The sequence below is a fragment of the Macrobrachium nipponense genome, chromosome 17, assembly GCF_015104395.2.
Source record: "Macrobrachium nipponense isolate FS-2020 chromosome 17, ASM1510439v2, whole genome shotgun sequence".
NCBI lineage: Eukaryota > Metazoa > Arthropoda > Malacostraca > Decapoda > Palaemonidae > Macrobrachium > Macrobrachium nipponense.
This window is the reverse complement of record NC_087210.1, coordinates 3,550,286-3,573,874: the sequence shown is the minus strand read 5'-3', so window position 1 is coordinate 3,573,874 and position 23,589 is coordinate 3,550,286. Positions and strand designations below refer to the sequence as shown.

The 23,589-nt window shown below is 35.8% G+C and overlaps 1 protein-coding gene across 50 annotated transcripts in view; it reads right to left on the bottom strand.

Moving 5' to 3' along the window:
• Positions 1-23,589, bottom strand: part of LOC135196123 (titin-like) — an 856,828-nt gene that overhangs the window by 172,455 nt on the left and 660,784 nt on the right. For 4 of the 50 annotated variants that reach the window (XM_064222616.1, XM_064222641.1, XM_064222632.1 and 1 more), the window contains exon 2: positions 3,872-4,412. The exons of 43 other annotated variants lie outside the window; for them this stretch is intronic. In XM_064222616.1, coding sequence (XP_064078686.1) covers positions 3,872-3,932 — 61 coding nt within the window. In that variant the 5' untranslated portion in view covers positions 3,933-4,412. Of the gene's footprint in view, positions 1-3,871; positions 4,413-9,529; positions 9,584-23,589 lie in introns of those variants that run through there. 3 more of the 50 variants (XM_064222639.1, XM_064222624.1, XM_064222635.1) reach the window with 3 other exon arrangements.

The window sequence follows — 23,589 nt, the reverse complement described above, 5'->3', positions numbered from 1 at the left end:
GTTATAGACTTGCAAGACGCTTCAATGAATTATCTTATTCAGCAATAGACTATTTTATTAAGCAACAGGACCATCTACTTCCCCACAGGACTATCTTACATAACCAATAGGACTAAAACTGGAATAATTTGGTCACGTGTAATTTATAGCAGCAACTGCCGGTACAAGAGTCAAATGATGGAATCGGCCTTAATAAAAGAGAAGCAGGTAATGAACATCTCAAAAGGGAATTGGACATCCGACATCGTCGACGCAGTGTTCATTCAACCAACGCTTAAGAAGATTAAAGGAAGATTATCAGCGGGGGTGACCTAAATTGGCTTACTTGTGGACGAATCTCTTGGTATAATACCACCTTTTCTGTAAACTTTTCTCATTCATATACCTGAAGAGAGAGACAGCAGTCTCTGAAATATAGTACTTTTTCTCTCTACATTTTTGGTGTTTTTATGGGCTCCTTTTATTAGAGTATATATATATATATATATATATATATACATACATGTATAGACTTGCAAGACGCTTCAATGAATTATCTTATTCAGCAATAGGACTATTTTATTAAGCAACAGGACCATCTACTTCCCCCACAGGACTATCTTACATAACCAATAGGACTATCTCATTCAGGAATAGGACTATCTTACATCAGCAATAGGACTATCTTAGCAGCAACAGTTCTATCTTGATTAGCCATAGGACTATCTTACATCAGCAAAAGGACTATCCCATTCAGCAATAGGACTATCTCCTTCACCCACAGGACTATCTTACATCAGCACCAAGACTATCTTACCAGCAACAGTACTATCTTGATTAGCGATAGGACTATCTTACATCACCAAAAGGACTATCTCATTCAGCAACAGGACTATCTTTACCTCATTCGGCAACAGGATTATCTTACTCCGCAAAAGCACTACTTTATTGGGCAACAGGACCGTCTCCTCCAGCATAGGACTATCTTACATCAGCAATAGGACTATCTTGCTCAGAGATAGGACTATCTATTTCAGACAAGGACTATTCTATTCAACAAAAGGACTATCTTATCCACATTCCTGACAAATTAAATTAATATATATATATATATATATATACTATATATATATATATAGATATATATATATATGTATATATATAACTAATTTCATAACAGCGCATAACAAAATATTCCACAAAATTTTAGACGTAAAAATGAACAGCTGCAGACATTCAAGTGCTCTGCAGCAAGCCTCTTCTCTCTTCTCTCTCTCTCTCTCTCTCTCTCTCTCTCTCTCTCTCTCTCTCTGTGATATCCGGAGCGTATGAAAACAAACAAATTTCTCTTCTGAAAACAGATGTTTGCTCGGAAATTGTTTCCGGGGATTTCCTCTTTTATCTTGTTTTTTTTTTTTTTTTTTTTTTTTTTTTCCAGCGTTCCGTGGGACTGTGTCGTGGAAATCCTGACAAACTCAATTTTAACTTAATATTACACACACACACACTCACACACACACATACACATATATATATATACATATATATACATGTATAATTATACATATAATATACTATATATATTCATATATATCAAGTATATGTATGTATGATGTATTAATATATATAATATATATAATATATATATATATAGTATATATATATATATATATATATTATCATATGGGTGTTTGGAAAAGTCTGACGCTTCGAGACTGCTAAATAAATTTTATAATACGAAATGAGAGAGAGAGAGAGAGAGAGAGAGAGAGAGAGAGAGAGAGAGAGAGAGAGAGAGATCATGAAAAAAATGATAAAAGTTTAGATTTCAAAAAAAAATATAACATGAATACTGCAAAAATAAATTTAAGCATACGAAATGAGAGAGAGAGACCTTACAGACCTTACAGAGAGAGAGAGAGAGAGAGAGAGAGAGAGAGAGAGAGAGAGAGAGAGAGAATCATGAAATAAATGATAAAAGTTTAGATTAAAAAAAAAAGATAACACGAATACGTGATTCATTAGCTCTCCCGATTTCTCTAACGACCGAAAACACGTAGAACGCTGCACTATGGTCATGTCTTGCGGTTGAAATAATAACAATAATAATAAAAAAAGAGATTGTGAGTGTAACAGCAATCATAATGTATCTGCAATTTCCTCTTTTTTTTTTATAATGTTAACGTTACGCAAAAGATTCCTCCTCCGCACACACGTCTTGTATTGTGACCAGTTGAAAGCTGTTTATGGTTTTTACGAGACCAGCATGTTATCATTACCACATTTGTCCGCTCGTATTTTTAAGATTATATGCATGTATGTATGTGTATGTACACATAAACACACATATATAAAAATATAAGACTTACATACATCCATACATACATACATATACATAAAATCTTAAAAATACGAGCCGACAAACAAATTTGGTATAATATAATGTATGTTTGTATGTATGTATGTACACATAAACACACACACATATATGCAAAAATACTCAACGTCATACATCTATACATACATATACATATAGGCTTAAAAATACGAGCCAACAAATTGGGTATTAACTTGCTGGTCTCGTAAAACTGTAAAACTCTCATATACATACACACACACACACACACACACACACACACACAACATATATATATATATATATATATATATATATATATATATATATATATATATATATATATATGTGTGTGTGTGTGTGTGTATGTATATATATAACATATTTATGTATATATATATATATATATATATATATATATATATAATATATATAACCTGTGTGTGCACGAAAAACTGATACACCAATTTCTGAGGAAAAAAAAACCCTTCACTTACCAAGGTTCGACAAAAACACAATCAATTTTCAAGGCTGGATAACAAGACATCAGATTCGTTACCAATTATGGTCTCGTCTCTCTCTCTCTCTCTCTCTCTCTCTCTCTCCTCTCTCTCTCTCCACACACACACACACACACACACACAAACTAACTTAAAACGCTTCCTCTTCCCCTTTCCTTTCCGCTTTTCCATCGTGCTTTGATCTGTGTGTGTGTGTGTGTGTTTTGAGCCCCAAAAACAATTTCCCGAGCGCGGGAGAAAAATAATGAGAATCCCCTTTTTTATATATATTCTCAGACAAGACGACTAGACAGTAAACACACCATCAGACGCTGTCCTTCTAGGCGTTCTGGAAGCCTGTGTAAACAACTGATCGAGAGAGAGAGAGAGAGAGAGAGAGAGAGAGAGAGAGAGAGAGAGAGAGAGAGAGAGCGGCTTTCTCGATTAGACGGTAGGTTACACTTCACAGGGAGGGTAAAACATGAGAGAGAGAGAGAGAGAGAGAGAGATAGAAAGCTGGCACTATCAAATTAATAAGCAATAAGCATCTAAAAACTTGAGAAAAAAGATTTGTAGGCCTATAAGTATATTACACATTCATCTGTTTTTTTTTTAATAATCATTATATCCTACATAATGTAACGTGTGGTATATACTTTATACTGTAAAATATTGTGGGTAACGTTGCTTTGCATTATTCAGATCCAAAAGATAGGCACTTAAATAACACACTGTATATATATATATATTAATATATATATATATATATATATATATATATACATATATATATATGTGTGTGTGTGTGTGTGTGTGTGTGTGTGTGTGTGTGTGTGTGGGTATATAAAGGAATACTCAGCCTAAGTATTATTAGCCTACATGGAACACGATTGCGTGGGTGGAGGTCTAAATGAACACTTGAACACCTGAACCTATAAAAACAAACACACACATATATATATACAACACACGAAAATTACATTTAAAAAAACTCTTAAATAAACGCCTAACAAGAATAATAACGGATGCCTCTTACCTTTCACCGCCGCTGAGAAACATCCCGTGAAGGGAGTCGTGAACCAGCAAGATGACAGCATCTTGCTCGTTGCCGTAGGAGGGAGGAGGAGGAGGAGGAGGTGGCGGCCTTAGAGGTCCCCACAGGGCAGGCGAGCCCCGCAGGAGATCCTCAAAGGGGGAAAAAAGGGGGAGGTGGAGGGACGAGGAGTTCACTCCCGTCGGAGGATCGTTGGTAGTTGGGTCTAGAGAGTTCCCAAGGACTCGAGACGCGCGAGTCTCTCCTCTCCCGTGGGTGGAGGAACTGGTGGTGGTGATGGGGTCCTGTTCTGTTCACTTTTAGGGTCCGAAATGCTTTAACATTCCTTCACAGACCACTGACGTCCTTTTCCTTGTCTGTGCGCGATTGTCTTTTTGGTTTTTCCTTCAAAAATCTAGACCATTGTGGACAAGTGGAGGACGCCCCGGCACTTATCAGCAAATTACTCGAAACTGTTCCATGAATGGCTTACGGTCTACTCTCGATTTTTTTTTTGTTTTTTTTTTCGTAAATTTATTATTTTCTGTGGAAGGTACATAACAAAATAATATAAAAATTTGCACAATAGATATCAATGTTCTATTTTTTATGTATAAACACTCCATTCCATCAAAATTTATCTTAAAATACTTTAGGGACTTGTCAACCCACTGCAGGATACACAGAAACAAAAGTTTCCATATATTATATATATATAATATATATATATATATATATTATATATATATATATTAATATATAATATATATATATATATAATATAATATATGTATTATATTATCTAAATATTATTACATAATTATATATGTATATATTATATATAATATTAATAATACAATATAATCACATATACAATAACATTTATAAAAACAATTTTGTAGCGTTGCACTGAAATTGAGAAAACACTTCATAATACCAGCTATGCTTAACCCCCCCCCCCCCCTCCCCACCAATCACCATCAACTTATCTACTCAAACATGTGTACAAGACTGTATACAAATAATACACTGTAGTACACCTGTATGATAATATCTTCCGTCAATTCCCCCATAAATCAGTAACGTTCAATTCCATTAAAACTCTCTTATCAACAATCGAAGAATTCGATCTCGGCTGGATAAACCAAACGGCCTTTAGACCGAGAGCGCTCCTGTCACTTGCAATGCTGCGCGATTATAAGGAAGTCGGTGGGATATACAAACCGCAACTCGGGTTCACTGCCATGCAGCTGACGCCAACGCCAACACCATCACCAACACCAACACCAACGCCAACGCCAGCGCCAACAACGTCGTCGTCGGGATCATCATCATGTGTCATCTCGCGCGGCTAAACTAACCGCTTGGCTCCGCGAAGAAGACTTCAGAGTCTAGGCTGCCGCTAGTTTTTTTTTTTTTTTGTTTTTTTTTTGTTAAATCTTCAATGCGTGAATTGAAGATTAGGTTATACAGATATTTTAAGTTTAATTTATCAACAATTCCAACATTGAAAACCAAGTTTTACTGATATTCTAAGTTATGGTTTATCAACAATACGTAAATTGGAAACTAGGTTTTGCTGATATTCTCAGTAATGGTTTATCATAAATACGTAAATTGAAGACTAGGTTTTACTGAACTTCTCAGTTATGGTTTATCATCAATGCGTAAATTGAAGACTAGGTTTTACTGATATTCTCAGTTATGCTTTATCATGAATACGTAAATTGAAGACTAGATTTTCCTGATATTCTCAGTTATGGTTTAACAACAATGCGTAAGCTGAAAATTTTTTTTCTATTATCTTTTATTAGAGAAAATATACAATATTTTACAATTTTAACAGAATTACATTCAAAATTTTATCCGATGAGAGTATTATTGTCATTCTTTTAACAATACATAACCAGTTTAGATTCTACTGATATTCTAAGTCATGGTTTATCAAGAATACGTAAATTGGAAACCAGGTTTTACTGATATTCTCAGTTATGTTTAATCAACAATACATTGATTTAAAACATGGTTTAATTGATATTTTATCATCAATATCATTAAGATGGCTACTCGTTCGGTCATCTTTATAAATTTTCACAAATCTTTTTATCTCGTGCTATTAATCAAACAAAAGCACCTCTCTCTCTCTCTCTCTCTCTCTCTCTCTCTCTCTCTCTCTCTCTCTCTCTCTCTCTCTCTCTCTCTCTCTCTCTCTCGTAAAATTACACATATGTGAGTAAGTTTAAAGATAGATTTTGAAACAAATATTTAATCTAATTAAATTCTTTCTGAAATACGAGATAACCACCAACAGTAAGCCAGCATAATTATATTATAACTGATACCTATTGAGGTAAAAATAAAATTATGTGAGAAAACATTAATAAAGCAAAGCTGAGAGAGAGAGAGACTCTGGAAAAGTTACTTCAAGTTGCTGGCAGCAAGTGCCACTGAAGACATACATACATACATACATACATACATACATACAGTCACATTTGCATATATATATATATTTACACGCGTGAGTACGCATGTGTGAAATCAGTAAAATGCGTAACAAAAAAAAAATGACAGCGTTTGCAAATGCGTTACTGCCGGTATGTTACACATACCAACGTTAAGTAACGCACTGGGCCTCTCCACGTACAAAATCAGTGGTAGCCATATCGAGTGAAATATGGTACTTTTACATTCCTTTGTACTTTTCCTTTTCTGAAGCTTTAGCAACCTAAAACCACCTCTCTATGTCTACATCTTTCCCCATAAAGTGTTACTTACACCCTCAATCACAGCTTCGTTGCGCGAATCTCACAAAGAATTAGACCAACACCCTCATTTATAAGATATGTCATACAATATCCCATAAAGTATTAAGACCTACACACTCAATTACAACATACCTCGTGTGAGACTCCGTAAACTATAAGGAGTACAGGCGGTGTGTAATACTATAAGTATTAGACCTACACACTCATTTAGTGCTTAGGTCGTGTGAGATCCCATACAGTATTGGGTCTACATACTCACTCAGAGCATAGGTCGTGTCAAATCCTATCAAGTATTAGACCTACACAACCATTTAGAGCATTATGTCGTGTCAAATCCTATACAGTATTAGACCTACACAGCCATTTAGTGCATAGGTAGTGTTAAAACCTATCAAATATTAGATCTGCACAACCATTTGTACCATAGGTCGTGTCAAAACCTATCAAATATTAAACCTACACAACCATTTAGACTACAGATCGTGTCAAATCCTATCAAGTATTAGACCTACACAACCATTTAGATTTTAGAGCAAAAGGTCGTGTCAAATCCTTTCAATTATTAGACATACACAACAATCTACAGCATAAGTCGTGTCTACAGCATATGTCGTTTCAAATCCTATCAAGTATTAGACCTACAAAAACCATTTAGAGCATCGCTCGTGTCAATTCCTATAAAGTACTAGACCTACACACTCATTTAGAGCATAAGTCGTGCGTATCTCACAGGTTAACGATCGGGGAGCCAGAGGGTACTGATGCGCTCAATCATTTGAACAGATGTTAACTTGAATAAGACCCCCAATATAATAATAAAAATCGTAAACTCCGCCCTCTGGTGCCATAAATGTCACCAGGAGCCGAACATCAACTGGCGACCGACAGATGTCGCCTATTCCGACTGCTTCATCACCTGATCGAAGGCTCGTACTCTCTCTCTCTCCAATACTAACTCTTAACCAATGAATTACATTACACACACACACACATGGGTAAACTTTCGACAGTGATTTTACTTTTATATTAGTTCAGCGTCTAGTTCCCTCGATTCCAGTGGCATAAAAATATCAAGAAACTAAGAAAATCTACAAAAAGTGAGGACAATTAACAGTAAAAAAAGACAAACACATATTTCGACAACAAACAGCGACGAATCAGACTAATACACTCCACACAAAAATACGCTTCACATTTATATAGCAGTTGTTGTATGACAGGAATACAAATCAACTCGCAGAGGACACCTCTCTCCGAATGCAGTAATTACGGGACAAAGCGAATAATGATGGGCGTAAAACTTAGACCCCGAAACAACTGAATGGGACGATAATACAATTTGGAGGAAGTGACGTCCTCTGGAATTAACTGCTTTTGTGGTGTCCTGTGCGCGACTTGCATTTTTGTGGAGGAGATAAGTTTATGACAAGTATAATGCTGTATGAAACTCTCAGCCACGGCCTGCTGGTGAACTGTGTTGTTGGCATCTATAGCGTTGCCAAACGGACGATTATGGCTAGCTTTAACCTTAGATGACACGAAAATTACTGAGGCTAGAAGGCTGCAATTTGTCACGTTTGAAGATTGGAGGGTGGATGATCAACATACCAATATGCAGTCCTCTAGACTCAGTGGTTTTTAGGATGTGAGGGCGGACAGAAAAAGTGCGGACGGACTGATAAATACTTTTCTTTTACAGAAAACTAAATAAATGAATAAATAAAATTACGTTAAAGCATAAATAGTATATATAACGACTAATGAACATTCTGCCTCGCTGCTCTTTAAAATTAGCTTTGGCATTTCGTGGCATTATCCAATGAATACAGGAAGAAGAAGGAAGAAAACAAAAACAAAACACAGTTGCATTTCGAACCTGAATGTCACACATTAAATCCTTGGAACAATGGGATCCAAATGTCTATACTACGAGTTTTGCGAAAGGGCTCCCATGAAGCCGGCAAATGGGCGACTCAAGCCGTGACTTCGAATTTCGATTTCGCTAAACCTCAAACAATCGAAACAGCTCGAGGAAATGAAAAAGGAAAAAACTAAAAAAAAAATACTCTATTCTCTCGAACATGAGAATCAGAGCGGTTCGAAAGGCGATGTTCCTGCTTCAGTGAGCGATCAAGTCTTGATACAGTTAAACGCAAGTGTGTGTGTGTATTTCGTGCGCTCACGTTTCTGACAATGCAACTTGCAAGTTGCAAGCAAACCGCAGCATTTCTCCGTTCAGTAGAAATTAAATCGGTTTCAAAGATAATGAATTAGTCCTATGTTCGACAATATTAATCAGACTTAAAACACTCGGCCAAAAACTATCCAAGACTCAAGAGATGACAACTACTTTAAAATAAACACCTCCATGTTGTCAATGACTCAATGCACCTTAAGGAAACTATATATCTCAGTCGACACATTAATAAGATTTTTAAAACACCAAATGCTGTTCTAGACGTATCGACAGCATTTGGTGTGAAAGGGCCGCATATTGCCGTAGAATTGAGATCATATTTCAATACTGATGAAAACTAATTTAAAAAAAGCACCTCCTTGTCGTTAATGCACCTTAAGGAAACTTTAATCTATAGAGTTCTAGACATATCGACAGCATTTGGTGTGAAAGGGCCATAGATTGCCGTAGAATTGAGATGATTTTCCAAGACTCAGATGAAAACTGTTTTTAAAAAAACACCTCCATGTTGTCAATGCACCTTAAGGAAACTATATATCTCGGCAGGCACATTTATCAAACTTTTAAAATACTCCGCCAACGAACTTTTGATCTAGAATCACCGACAGCATTTGGTGTGATTGGCGCACAAATCGTCGTATAATTAAAAAAAAATTATCTAAGACTCACGAGATGAAAACTGTTTAAAAAAAATACCTTAATGTTGTTAATGCACTTTAAGGAAACTATATATCTCAGCTTCTACTACATCTGTTCCTCCTTCATTCCCGGCAGGAGAGATTCAACCTCCGGCCACCGGACGCCTGAGCAGTCATCCTGAACAGTCTCGGGAACCGGCGCAAACTGTTCACCAACACAGTATTGAACAGAGCGCCAACTATATAACTACGATCTATAACCTCCTCTTACTCTCTTACTTCTTCCTAATGAACGACATATTCTTGAGAGAGAGAGAGAGAGACTAGGTTAGCCTACTTGTAGACAAACACATTCTTCTTGAGAGAGAGAGAGAGAGAGAGAGAGAGAGAGAGAGAGAGAGAGAGAGAGAGAGAGGTACTAGGTTAGCCTACATGTAGACAAACAAGATACTAGGTTAGCCTACATGTTAAACAAACACAATCTTCTTGGAGAGAGAGAAGACTAAGTTACCCTACATGTAGACAAACACATTTTTCTTGAGAGAGAGAGAGAGAGAGAGAGAGAGAGAGTGTAGGTAAGCCTACAAACAGACAAACACATCCTCCTCCACACAGCCAATAATAACGAGAGAGTTTGTGTTTCTGGGAAAACTAGACGGTAGTAGTAACTCCATCCATCGTTCTTCACGGCACTAAATCAAAAGTAATAATAAACTGCGTGTGAAGTCTTCCGTTGCTTGCACCTTAGTCTCATCATCATGTTAACTCCAACATATTTTGGACTGGTACTACTCTTCCGGTATAGACCGACCTGTTCGACCACTTTTCCGAATTATATATATATATATATATATATATATATATATATATATATAGATATATATATATATACATATATATCGAGCTACAATGTCCTTTAATATCTAATTCGCTCTACCTCGGAATTAATATATTTTCATATATGCTCAACCGAAGGGGAATTTTTCTCGATAATAGACTTGCCTGGACCAGGGCGCGAACCCATGGATCCTTTCAAATCCAGGAACGCCAGTGAAGCTTTTACCTACTACACCACCGCGAGAGGCCTCTCGCGGTGGTGTAGTAGGTAAAAGCTTCACTGGCGTTCCTGGATTTGAAAGGATCCATGGGTTCGCGCCCTGGTCCAGGCAAGTCTATTATCGAGAAAAAAATTCCCTTCGGTTAAGCATATATGAAAATATATTAATTCCGAGGTAGAGCGAATTAGATATTAAAGGACATTGTAGCTCGATATATATATATGGAATCACGGAAATGTGATATGACTTATATTATATATATATATATATATATATATATATATATATATATATATATATATATATAATATATTATATATATATATACAATTTCGAACATCTTTTTGATCTCTCTAGCTTTATTACTGAAAGCATCTTGATAAATAAGATGGAGCATAACAGACATTTACGTCTAAGCAAGAAAATAATAATAATAATAATAATAATAATAATAATAATAATAAATCATAATAATAACGAATATAATAATAAACAGGCTAAGCTTACAGTTAAGGCGGCACTTGTTTCGGTTCCTAATTATTTTCGTATTTGATCTTCGGAAGAAAAATGTATTACTATTATTATTAATTATTATTATATTATATATATATTATACTATTATATTAATATATATATATATAACATATATATTACATATATATCATAACATAAATATATAACTATAATATATATATTCATACATATATATATCACTAGTATTAATTTATACTATACATATAATACATATATAAAGTATCATATAATCATATATATTTATAATATATATATACTATATATATATATATTGATTGATTGGATTGATTGATTGTGAGCTGCAAAAAGACCTATACATAAAACAGCTCAAGAGGTGAAGTGTTAGTCTCATAAACTTCTACACATCTACGGAAGCAAAGAAGATCAAGTTCTGGTCTGTAAATTTTGATTTTATGTAATATTTTCAAACCCACCTGATGTGGAAAACTTTGTGTCTACGCATGTAAATTATCTGACAAATGACTGTATAATTGAACTGTCAGAAGTTTCATGAATCGCTCTAAAGCCTGCATATAATAAAAAAAAAATAATGCTGTTCGTGAAGGGTGAATCTGCTAGGCCTATCTTTCTAAGAGGCGAGGGATCTAAAATGGAAATTTCTTGTCAAATCATTCATAATAAAAATAAAAGTTGCTTGTTTTTTAAAACATAGACTATTATTTCATCTTAGCGTGATTGAAGATACCCAGAAGAAACGTCTCAGAAACCTCTTCGTAAGACTAAATCTCAAACTAAAACAGGACCAGCACCGATTTGAACCGAGTTGATACTTCTCGTCGGAAAGCAGCGGCGCAAAGTACCATGAGAAAATTAAGAGGGAAAAAAAATAAATAAAAAATAAAAACTCGAAAGAAGCGACAGAAAGTTCTTCCTACGACGAGAAAAACACTTCCTCAGTCTTGTAGCAGTACTAGTTTTCCCTTCTTGAGGAACTGCCAGGAATCGTTCGAGTTGTCCTGGGGTCTTCCCAAACGTCTGCCCCACACACCACCACCCTATCCTACCATTCCTCCTCATGCCAAATTAATAATCCCAACAATAATTACAAACGAATCGCCGTCACGCGAAAACTAGACGTAAAACATCGGTCTAAAAATCGCTTCAATTACTCTCGTTTTTACGACGCGTACGAAGTGTATGTGTGTTGTTGCTCCGCGTCATGCGGACTCGCAACGAGCTTCCGGTGAGAGAGAGAGAGAGAGAGAGATTCTCTCTCTCTCTCGACGACGCACGGCAAGACCGGCGAATTCAGTACGAAGACCTCTCTCGATCATTAACGTTTTTCGCCTTTCGCGGGCTGCTGCTGCTGCTGCTGTTGTTTGTGACCAGTATTTGTGACCGGTCACCAGGCTTGAGGGGGGGGGGGGGGGGGGGGTGTGTTGTCTTGCCTACTATGTTGTGGTGCCATCTTGAGCGTCGTTGAATGTCACTCATTTTATTTCACAGATAATGCTTTGTTTACTTATGGAATGATGAGGTCCGTGCGTATATTCGTTCGCACATGTAACGCATAGGTGAATGTATATATATTCGTTCAAACATACGGCGCATGCGTGAACGTAATATAGTTACGTTATGTGAATACGAGTTTCTTCTTTTTTTAATAAAATGTGATATTGATGCGTAATATATATATATATATATATATATATATATATATATAGATATATATATATATATATATATATATATATTACGCATCAATATCACATTTTATTAAAAAAAGAAGAAACTCGTATTTCACAAAATAACGTAAACTATATTACGTTCACGCATGCGCCCGTATGTTTGAACGAATATATATACATTCACGACTGTTTTTTATTTATTTATTTTGTTGTTGTTGTGTGTCTCCATCTTTTATTTATTTATTTATTTAATTATTTTTGCTTTCTGTTGTAAGCAATTGACCAATACGGGATTACTCTACATCTTAGTAAAAATGTGTGTGCATATATATATATATATATATATATATAATATATATATATATATATATATATATATATATAATATGCACACACATTTTTACTAAGATGTAGAGTAATCCCGTATTGGTCAATTGCTTACAACAGAAACAAAAATAATTAAATAAATAAATAAATAAAAGATGGAGACACACAACAACAACAAAATAAATAAATAAAAAACAGTCGTCATTATTGGTTATCGATTGCCCGACCTAATGGCCGACTCGTATAATAACAGGTTTACCGATACACCTGGATCTGTGGGGACTAATTCTGAAGGAGTGTTTATTTTCTTGAATTCTTGATGGCGCGCGCTACGCTGCGCTGGAACCCGGTGCTGTCCGTTTTATGTCTCCCCCTACCTAACACCCCGGCTGGACAAACAGGCTTGTAGGAGGCGGGTGGATGTGTCATGTCTCGAACCCTATCTTCCCGATACCCTACCTACCCGGGCCCCTCGCGGGGTGGACAAACACGAAAGATATTTCGAAATATATGGAAATATCGTAATTTTGAATCTTTTGTTATTATGAAAGATGCGATATTGTGGTCAATGAATCTATCCAACTATGTACCTATAATCTTCATTAACTTATTATTATGTTAATAATCTTAACCTTTCTCCTATAAATATAAGGACCTCATATAGTGTGGGTATACATATGTATCTATTTATATATAGTGTCACGGCTATGACAGGGTATTTTCATTCTTCATACAATGCTAAATTATTTTATTTAATATTAATATTTACAAAACTATATAAAAAAATTTTTTTCAACACTTTCATTGCTAAATGGTATTTACTTACGGGAGTGCAAAACAAAAGTAATTGTTACTGTAAATGTTTGTAAACACTGAGTTGTATTGATCAAATACATACATGCACACATTTTATATATATATTATATATATATATATATATATATATATACATATATATAACCACAAATGGGTTTTTGGTACTTTATATTATCTCTCTCTCTCTCTAACACAGCAAACCAAAATGGAAATTCCTATCGGAAAACAAATAGGAGAGAGAGAGAGAGAGAGCCGATGTCGAACAGCAGTTATGGTCCTCATATACAAAGCGAAATGACCGTCCAATGACTTGTTGGGAGGTCGTTAAACTCGGTTCGTGATGGAAGGGCTGTGGTCGTTCGAACTGGGCTTTTTGACTCATTTTTCACCTCTCTCTCTCTCTCTCTCTCTCTCTCTCTCTTTCTGTGCTCTTAGAGATAATTGAGCACACGATGTCTCCGCGGATGGACTAACAAGTCCTAATCCTTGTAACTCCCTGTAACTCTCTCTCTCTCATTTTTCATCACTCTCTCTCTCTCTCTCTCTCATTTTTCATCTCTTTCTCTCATTTTTCATACCTCTCGTTCTCTCTAATTTTTAATCTCTCATTTCTTACCTCTTTATTATTTTCATTCTCTCTCTCTCTCTCTCTCTCTCTCTCTCTCTCTCTCTCTCTCTCTCTCTAATTTCTATTTCTTTCTCATTTTTCATCTCTCTATCTCTCTCTTATTTTTAATCTCTCATTTTTATCTCATTTATCTCTCTCTCTCTCTCTCTCTCTCTCTCTCTCTCTCTCTCCTCTCTCTCTCTCGTAAAATATAAATGGTAACAGTCCAGAATCGCTTTTAAAAGGTGGGCCATTACAGCAGAACGACCGGGCTGGCTTCACAGAACGGTTACATTTACAAAAAAAAAAATAATAAAAAAAAAAAAAAAAAATAAAAATTTTATTTCCTCATTCGTCTGTTTGTAATGACCAGCCTTAATGACTATTCATTGCTCATTGATTATACCCATTTCTTTTATGACGGGGAACACCCCCCACCACCAACCCAACCCCCTTGCATCATCGATATTCACTGGACTATTAATAGAGCCGTGTAGCTATTCTCCAAAAATTCTGTGTTCCCAGAATTCGCGAAAATTCCGAGGCGGGTCAGTGGGTTAATTAAGTTTACGAGAGTAATGGACTTGTGTCCACTTATCGGTCGTATACTAAATGGTTTACTGAGATTTGGTCATTACTTGTCAGTCAGATTTTGTGTGTGTATGCACACACACACACACAAACACACACACACACACACACACACACACACACATATATATATATAATATATATATATATTATCTATATTATATTATTATATATATTATATTTAGATACATATGATCAATGTCAAACACTTTTACATAATTTCGAACTGACAGTGAACACAGATTCAGCTATATACTTTATCTAAGTCAGAGCAAGCATAATAGTTCTTATTTGAGAGCATTCTCCGTGAAATAATTATAAGTAGCATATCTCTTTATCTCCTCCTATCGCGCTATGTATCATCGAACCTGCGTCCCTGTAATCTTCTTATCTTCTTATCTGTATATATAACTTCCGGTCTCCACCCAAAACTAAGCTATGAGTCTTTGAAAGGGACATAATATGAGTCATTTTTGTCTGCCTCGAATTATCCTCAATATTTTTATTAACTTCATTAGATGTAACCTATTCACGTGTAACAATCACACCAAAAGGGCCATTGAATCGAAAATTGAAGCTTCCAAAGAATGTTGGTTTCAGCCTCCCCCCCCCCCAAAAAAACTGTGGCAGGGACTGATAGTGATTCAGAGCCAGTGATTTTCCATCGCCCTGACAGTTCTTGTACAGCAATTTTAATTTTATTGAAGAGAGGGAGAAACAAGGTATTGCTTTTCTGTTTAATAAATGTTTAAACAGTTTTAGAAATTCTGTGTAATAAATTTAAACAGCTTTAGAGAATTAAGTAATATAGTGCGGACTTTACAAAGACTGTAATAGTATATCTTGGGGAAACCGGGAAGGATATAGATGCAAGAATACAGTTACATTTAACGGATAACAATCACTTAATAAATACAGAGACTCAAAATACTTTGAGAGCTTTTTGGAATCTAATATAAGACACACACAGCTGAATCTGTGGTTACTGATAATTCAGACGACTCTAATCATACGATAATTATAATGATAACTTTAAACTGACCCCTGTCGTGTGATAAATCACTTCGTTTCCTTCTTGTTGGGCATACAACTGTGTTATTATGTCATTTGGTCTCCCTCTAAATATTCACATGTATGTATCATGTTCAGCTAGTGGGGGAATGATGTTGCAGTGCTAAATATTTATTACTGTAAGGTTGTTTGAATTAACGACGTTAAATTAATAAATATTTATTACTGTAACCTTGTTTTAATTCACGATTCTGAACCTCCTCGTGATGCTGCGAGCTCTCCAAGTTATGATATACGAATGGAATCATAAAATGCGAAATTCAAATGTAAGAAACGATTTAAAGAAAAAAACATAAATCTTAAAAAAATCAAAATCAACAATGACGCAACCTCCCTAGATGAGGGGCTGGTTTCCAAACTATTGCAAAAGGAAATTCAATACTCTATCCTTAATATCCAGAGCCAAAGATTATTTTGAACGACTGTTAGTGAAATTAATGATGGCGTCTTCCCCATAAAGGGGCTTCACACCGATGGTAATGGAAATTTACAAAATTAATGGAAGAGAATAAATGATTTTATGTAGTGGAGGAAATGGCTAAATTGGAAATATTGGAAAGTAAATAAATATGCAGATGTAGAGACTATGGTATATATATATACTATATATATATATATATATATATAGATATATATATATATATATATATTACACAATATATATATATATACACCACACCACTATATATATATATATATATATATATATATATATGTATATACACAAAACGTGAAGTTTGACAGAATAAAACATCGTAAAACCATTACAGAAACATACGAAAAAACAAAATAAAATAACAACTTGTCATCATCAATTAATTCATAACAAACTATACGATTATTTATGGTCAGAGACGGCTTAATAATAATATAATAATATAATAATAATAATAATAATAATAATAATAATAATGAAAACATCCTACTAGCCTAGCCAACTACACTAAAACTTGGTATCGTTAACGACGTTGCACTAAAACTGCTCATACGTCGGATGTCGCAGTCGTATATATATATATATATATATATATATATATATATATATATATATATATATATATATATATATACGGATTTACGACCGTCCAGGTATGACAACGACACACGAATGGATTTCCACGTATTCGAGAAACTCCTTTGCACGTTGTCGCAGCGTGGTTTTTGTAGTGTGATGTATACTAAGTGTGGATCCCAGTGTGTGTGTGAGAGATACCTCCTCATTGCTCTTCACTTCGTATCTTATGCTGTTGTTTCTGATCATCTGTATTTAACCCAGTCTCAAAAAAAAAAAAAAAAAAAAACACATTACAAAATCAAATCGCCTCGATTCAAGGGCTTCACTGAAGCGCTAGAAGCTTCAGATATCACACACACACAGGAACGCCGCTGCACTGTGCAATCAATACGTTAGGACGAAAACACACACACACACAAAGGACACGCGTGTGCGCCCCCTGTTTGCGTGTCAGGGAACAAGACATAGAAAGCCATACATCAGCAGTACTCGCATGTTCACGTGGAAGGGAGGAGGAGGAGGAGGAGGAGACACCGAGGGCCAAAAATGCTTTCAGTGCTTGCGAATAATTGCTTGCCGGAAGCCGGGCCAGACACCTGCACTGCAACACTTTGGGGGAATTCACTGACGGGGTAATTCACTGACGGCATACAGACCAATAGCGTATAGATTCACCTGGAATTCCCTCCCCCGTCTTCGTGTAAACATTAATAATATTCCCTTCCCCTACAGCCCCCAAACCTCCCTCCCCGGTCGTCCATTAAGGCTCGACTATGAATCAGCATTTGGAAGATATTTCAGTCTATACATCACAGCTGTTTTTCCTCGCTTGTGACTGGCATTGACAGACCTCGCTTGTGACTGGCATTGACAGACCTCGCTTGTGACTGGTACCGAGAAAGAAAAAAATACGTATGAAAAATATGGAAAAAATTGATCAACAAAATTGCATTTGCAAGCAACAAGCTGGCAAAGCTCGAGAAAGAGAGCTTCTGGCTCCAACTTGCTGCCAGTGTGACCTAAAGGAAAGTAAGACTTTAACTAAAAAATTATTTGGCATTAAAAAGCTATTAAACTTAAAAGCCCATAAGATTTTTTTTTCTTAATTTGCACAACAGATTGAAAGTAGAATTGCTGGCCGGACCTGCGCACTTTTATATTTGGAAACTAAAGCCATATGCTTGCTTTACAACATTCAATGAAGTTCTATACCTTTCTGCAAGCAACTTCATGAAAGATAAATGTATTTGTATGAGAGAGAGAGAGAGAGAGAGAGAGAGAGAGAGAGAGAGAGAGAGAGAGAGAGAATGACTTTGTCTACTTCGAAGGGTCAATAAAAGAAATTATAACGAACTACAAATTGAGAGAGAGAGAGAGAGAGAGAGAGAGAGAGAGAGAGAGAGAGAGAGAGAGAGAGAGAGAGACTTTATTAACTTCGTATGGCCAATAGAAGGAATTAAAACGAACTGCAAATTGAGAGAGAGAGAGAGAGAGAGAGAGAGAGAGAGAGAGAGAGAGAGAGAGAGAGAGAGAGAGAGAGAGAGAGAGACTTTATCTACTTCGAAGGGTCAATAAAAGGAATTAAAACGAACTGCAAATTGAGAGAGAGAGAGAGAGAGAAACTTTAATCAACAGACATTCTTGCATACAATGCAACCGTACCTATTTAAAACAAGGAAGGCAATTTAGCCACTTCCGAGCAAATAGATAAAAATAAAACGTAAGGCAAAATTATAAAAATAAAGAATAGCGAGTGTGCATTGAAAACAACGATTCTTTACGGTGCAAAATTGCAAAACTGCTGCAACATACAGGGAAAACAGACCAGCAATATTGCCTCGGGTTGAAAAAAAAAACATTTATCACATATGATACACAAAACGAGAGAGAGAGAGAGAGAGAGAGAGAGAGAGATGAGAGAGAGAGAGAAGAGAGAGAGAGAGAGAGAGAGAGAGAGAGAGAGAGAGTAAAACAAAACAAAAAACTTGTTATTTGAGCTTCTGCAATATCGTAATTTTATTCTTTCAGGATTTGCTTTCGATTAACTCTGGTTTGCCTAATCCATTTTTTGCTCTACAAAATTAAACCAATTTGCAAATTGTTATTTTCACTTTTGATTTGTTGATCACTGGATAATAGTGTCGATGCGGTATTTCGTCTCTTATTTACAAAATGTACCATTTTTTAAAATTTAATTTACAGTAAATTTCACTGTAACATATGAATGATATCCCTTGAAGTCCTGCAGTGCATACATACATACGTACGTACATGAGAGTACATCATATGGCAGTGTCACACATATATCTGCGGCACACACACACACACACAAAGGCGCAATCCAGTTTTCCGTACAGCCGTTACAGCGTATAATAATCAAGGTCACCGAAAACAGACCTATCTTTCGGTTATATGATACTGCATGAGTCGCGGCACATGAAACTTTAACCACCGCCCGGTGGTGGCCTGTCCTATATCGTTGCCAGACGCATCATTATGGCTAACCTGAAACTTACGTAAAATAAAAAATACTGAGGCTAGAGGGCTGCAATTTGGTATGATTGATGACTGAACTTTGGGTGATCAAAGTACCAATTTGCAACCCTCAAGCCTCGGTAGTTTTTAAGATCTGAGGGCGGCAGACGAAGCGCGGACGGACAGACAAAGCCTGCGCAATAGTTGCCCATTCAGAGAGCTAAAATGGAAATGATGAAGTGACCGGGGGAAAAAAATGTGATAATTTACAAGTTTATAATGAAAGTCTATACCTAAATATTGTTTTTGAAATACACTCAGATTTCAATTACGGTGATGCCGAAGAGATTTACCAGCACGTGTCCGCTGGAATCGTATAAGCTCATCCGATTAAAGAAATACCTCTGTTATCTCCTAAATCCACCAATTACATTAGAAACAGATTAAGCGGAAAAAACAACAACACATAAAATTGATGAGAGGTGGAATGCGTGTGTTTTAAAATATATTTCACAGCCATTTTCATACATTAATTTCACTCGGAATACATTCCGTGAAATTGGAATTAGGCGCATTAAAATATACTTTACTGGGTTCACATCTGAGAACTTCAATGAAAAATGGAAAGCGAACATGGCGTGATTCGACCTCCAGCTTACTCGGGGCGCGTCCTGTTTCACCAACGAAAATTAAAATAAATACGCTATATCTCATTAAAAATAATTGTTCTGTACTGTTTAACATGCACATTATTCATTTTTTTTTTACATTTTAATCTAATAAATAAATCATAAATATCCTCTCCTTTAACTCAACGTGAAACACCTTTTTCAGAACCTTTAGGCTTTCCTACCCCCTCCCCCCCAACCAACAAGAAGAAGAAGAACAACAACAAAGTAGTTTGTAGGCTTACTCCCCGAGAATCTTTAAAGGCAAGACTTAATGGCCATTAACACTGGACTTAAACCATTATTTCTCCAGACACAATTTTAAATAGGTTTTGCTTACATACTTAACTAAGTCTTCTTTGTTAAATAAAGTTGGGCACAGACACTACAAATTCATGGTTTTAATATTATATTAACAATGAAGTTCATATGTTGATAAATTTACCCAAAAATATTCAATGTAAAATAAAAAAAATAATTTACTTAATGTGTTATCAAAAAGAAACCTACAAACAATTCTTTACCTTATGGAGGAGAACCTTAAGAACTAGATTTGCCTCACCAATACGATCAGAATCGTTCAATCAACAGAACATAATCATTTTTCCTTTTTTTATCCGTTTAATTAAGTTTTCTCGCCCATATTTACCGTCCAATTTGATAATCAGTTGTATGGAAAATTTAATTTAAATAAGGAGACGAGATTAAGGAATTCTGATGCGGGTTAGCAATTCTAGTAGTAATGGTGACATGCGCACTATTTCCGTTCAATGGTAGTATCGGTGACATCCACACTACTACATGAAACAATAGTAGTGATACTTTCAATATTTGAATTCAGTAACCACAAGCTATCCGTGAGAGAGAGATTGTTTGTTTGTTTGTTTGTACAGTATTTTTACGTCGCACGGAACCAGTAACGGTTATTCAGCAACGGGACCAACGGCTTTATACGTGACTTCCGAACCACGTCGAGAGTGAACTTCTATCACCAGAAATACACATCTGTAACACCTCAATGGAATACCCGAGAGTCGAACTCGAGGCCACCGAGGTGGCAGACCAACACCATTACCGACCACGCCACTGAGGCGCTCGTGAAAGAGAGAGGGCATGAACTAGAGTAGTGTAAGTCCATCATCCTTGAAGTCGTGAAAGAGAATAGTTACGCATTTCTGGGAACTACGTCATTATGGAAGCTTGTACTGGAAGATTTTCCCTTCCACTGTAATTCCCCATTGATTAACTTTTCCCTTGAACGTGACCTTAGTTATTATCATGATAAAAAGAAAATAATTGTAGGCAGTCAGTAATTAACCTCCATTGTATACTTGGAGGCTGCACCTTTCATACTTTACAAGAGAGATTAGGCAATTGATAATTAGTAAATATAAATATTAATATAAATAAAATGAGAGACAGTGTTCCTGGATTTATATATATCAGAAAAATTCACGTTTTAGTCAGTACAAACCTTTTAAATGTATTTTTATCGGAAAAATAATATATATAAATAAATAAAAACACGATTTTCCTCAAGAAAAAGATGAAATATAACATTCTAAAAAAAATCACTGAGGCGATTCCTCCGAAGGGAAATGGGATAAGACGTCGCCCCCCCCCCCAATCCCTTCCCCTAAAAAGATCAGGTCACGAGTAGTATACGCCCCGCGAGAGTCATCCTCATCAGGTGGATTCAGAATCGCTCGGCAGGTAAGAAGACGTTCCCTTGGGGAACCATCTTTGAGCTTCGAACGGTGAGGTGAATTGCTATCGACAGGATTCGTCTCCTCGCAGAGATGCCAGCATTATTTCGAGCATTTCCTCCCAAGGGAACGAGCATCGCATGATGCCGTCGACGTGAGAGTGCGCCAAGGACATATTCCTCTTCCGACGTCGTCGGTCAAATTACGCGTAATTACCGTCCGCTATAAAAATCCGCTGTGATCAGGTTCCCGAACCAGATCTGTGGATTCAACCACCATCACTCTTGCGTGTCATCGTGTATCTTTCTTGGGCCTTCGCTTTTCATTGATAATTTCTAATTATTCAGCCAGTCTCTCTCTCTCTCTCTCTCTCTCTCTCTCTCTCTCTCTCTCTCCTCTCTCTCTTTCCTTCCTTGAAATGTACAGACAGAAAGATCTGTAACACCAGTTTAAATGCACAGAAAATTCTGTAATACCAGTTTTATCCATATGAATAACTGGCCATCTTCTCTTATTATTCTAATTAATATTAATATATATAATAGATAATATATATATATATATAGATTAATATGTACTATATATTATAATAATATATAATATATCTATATATATTATGAATAACTTGATCACGAAGTATATAAAACGTGATGCTATGTATAAATAAAGGTTTTTTGCCACGAAGGAAAAAAATGAAAAAACGAGTTGGCCGAGTACTTTCGGTCTTATTCGGACCCTTTACTGAGGCATACTTCAGCCTCTAGTTTTTCCAGGTTCCTTTTCAGGGATCTTGGTGTCGTGCCTTGTGTCCCTATGATTATGGGTATAATTTCCACTGGCATTTTTCAGGTCTTGATACTTATCAGTTTTATCTCTTTCTTTCTCATTTACTCTGGTGTTCCATGGTATTGCAACATTGATGAGTGATGCTTTCTTCTTGATTTTGTTAATCAACGCCATGTCTGGTCTATTTGCATGTATCGCCCTATCTATTCTGTTACCATAGTCACAGAGGATCTTTGCCTGACTGTTTTCTATCATTCCTTCAGTAAAGGGTCCGAATAGGACCGAAAGTACTCGGCCAACTCGTTTTTTTTCATTTTTTTCCTTCGTGGCAAAAAACCTTTATATATATATTTATATATATATATATATATATATTATATATATATATACATATATATAATATATATATTAACAAGCTTCAGCTTTTTAGTTCTCTATCTCTCTCTCTTTTTTTTATCTACAGAAAAATCTGTAACACCAATTTGACCCAGATAAATAACTGACAGTTTTGTTGTATTATTCTTATCGAAAAGTATATATATACTGACAAATTTCAGCTTGTAATTCTCTCTCTCTCTCCTCTCGTTATCTCGTCTCTCGGTCTCCTCATCGTCTCTCTCTCTTCTCCTCAACTTCTCTCCTCTCTCTCTCTCTCTCAAATGCACAGAAAGATCTGTGACACCAATTTTGTACACATAATAACTGACCATCTCGTTGCATTATTCTTATTTAAAAAATCACATTAGCAAACTTCAGCTTGTAATTCTCATGTCAGGAATGCGTTTAAACCCAAAACAGTTATCGTCTGTGCTATA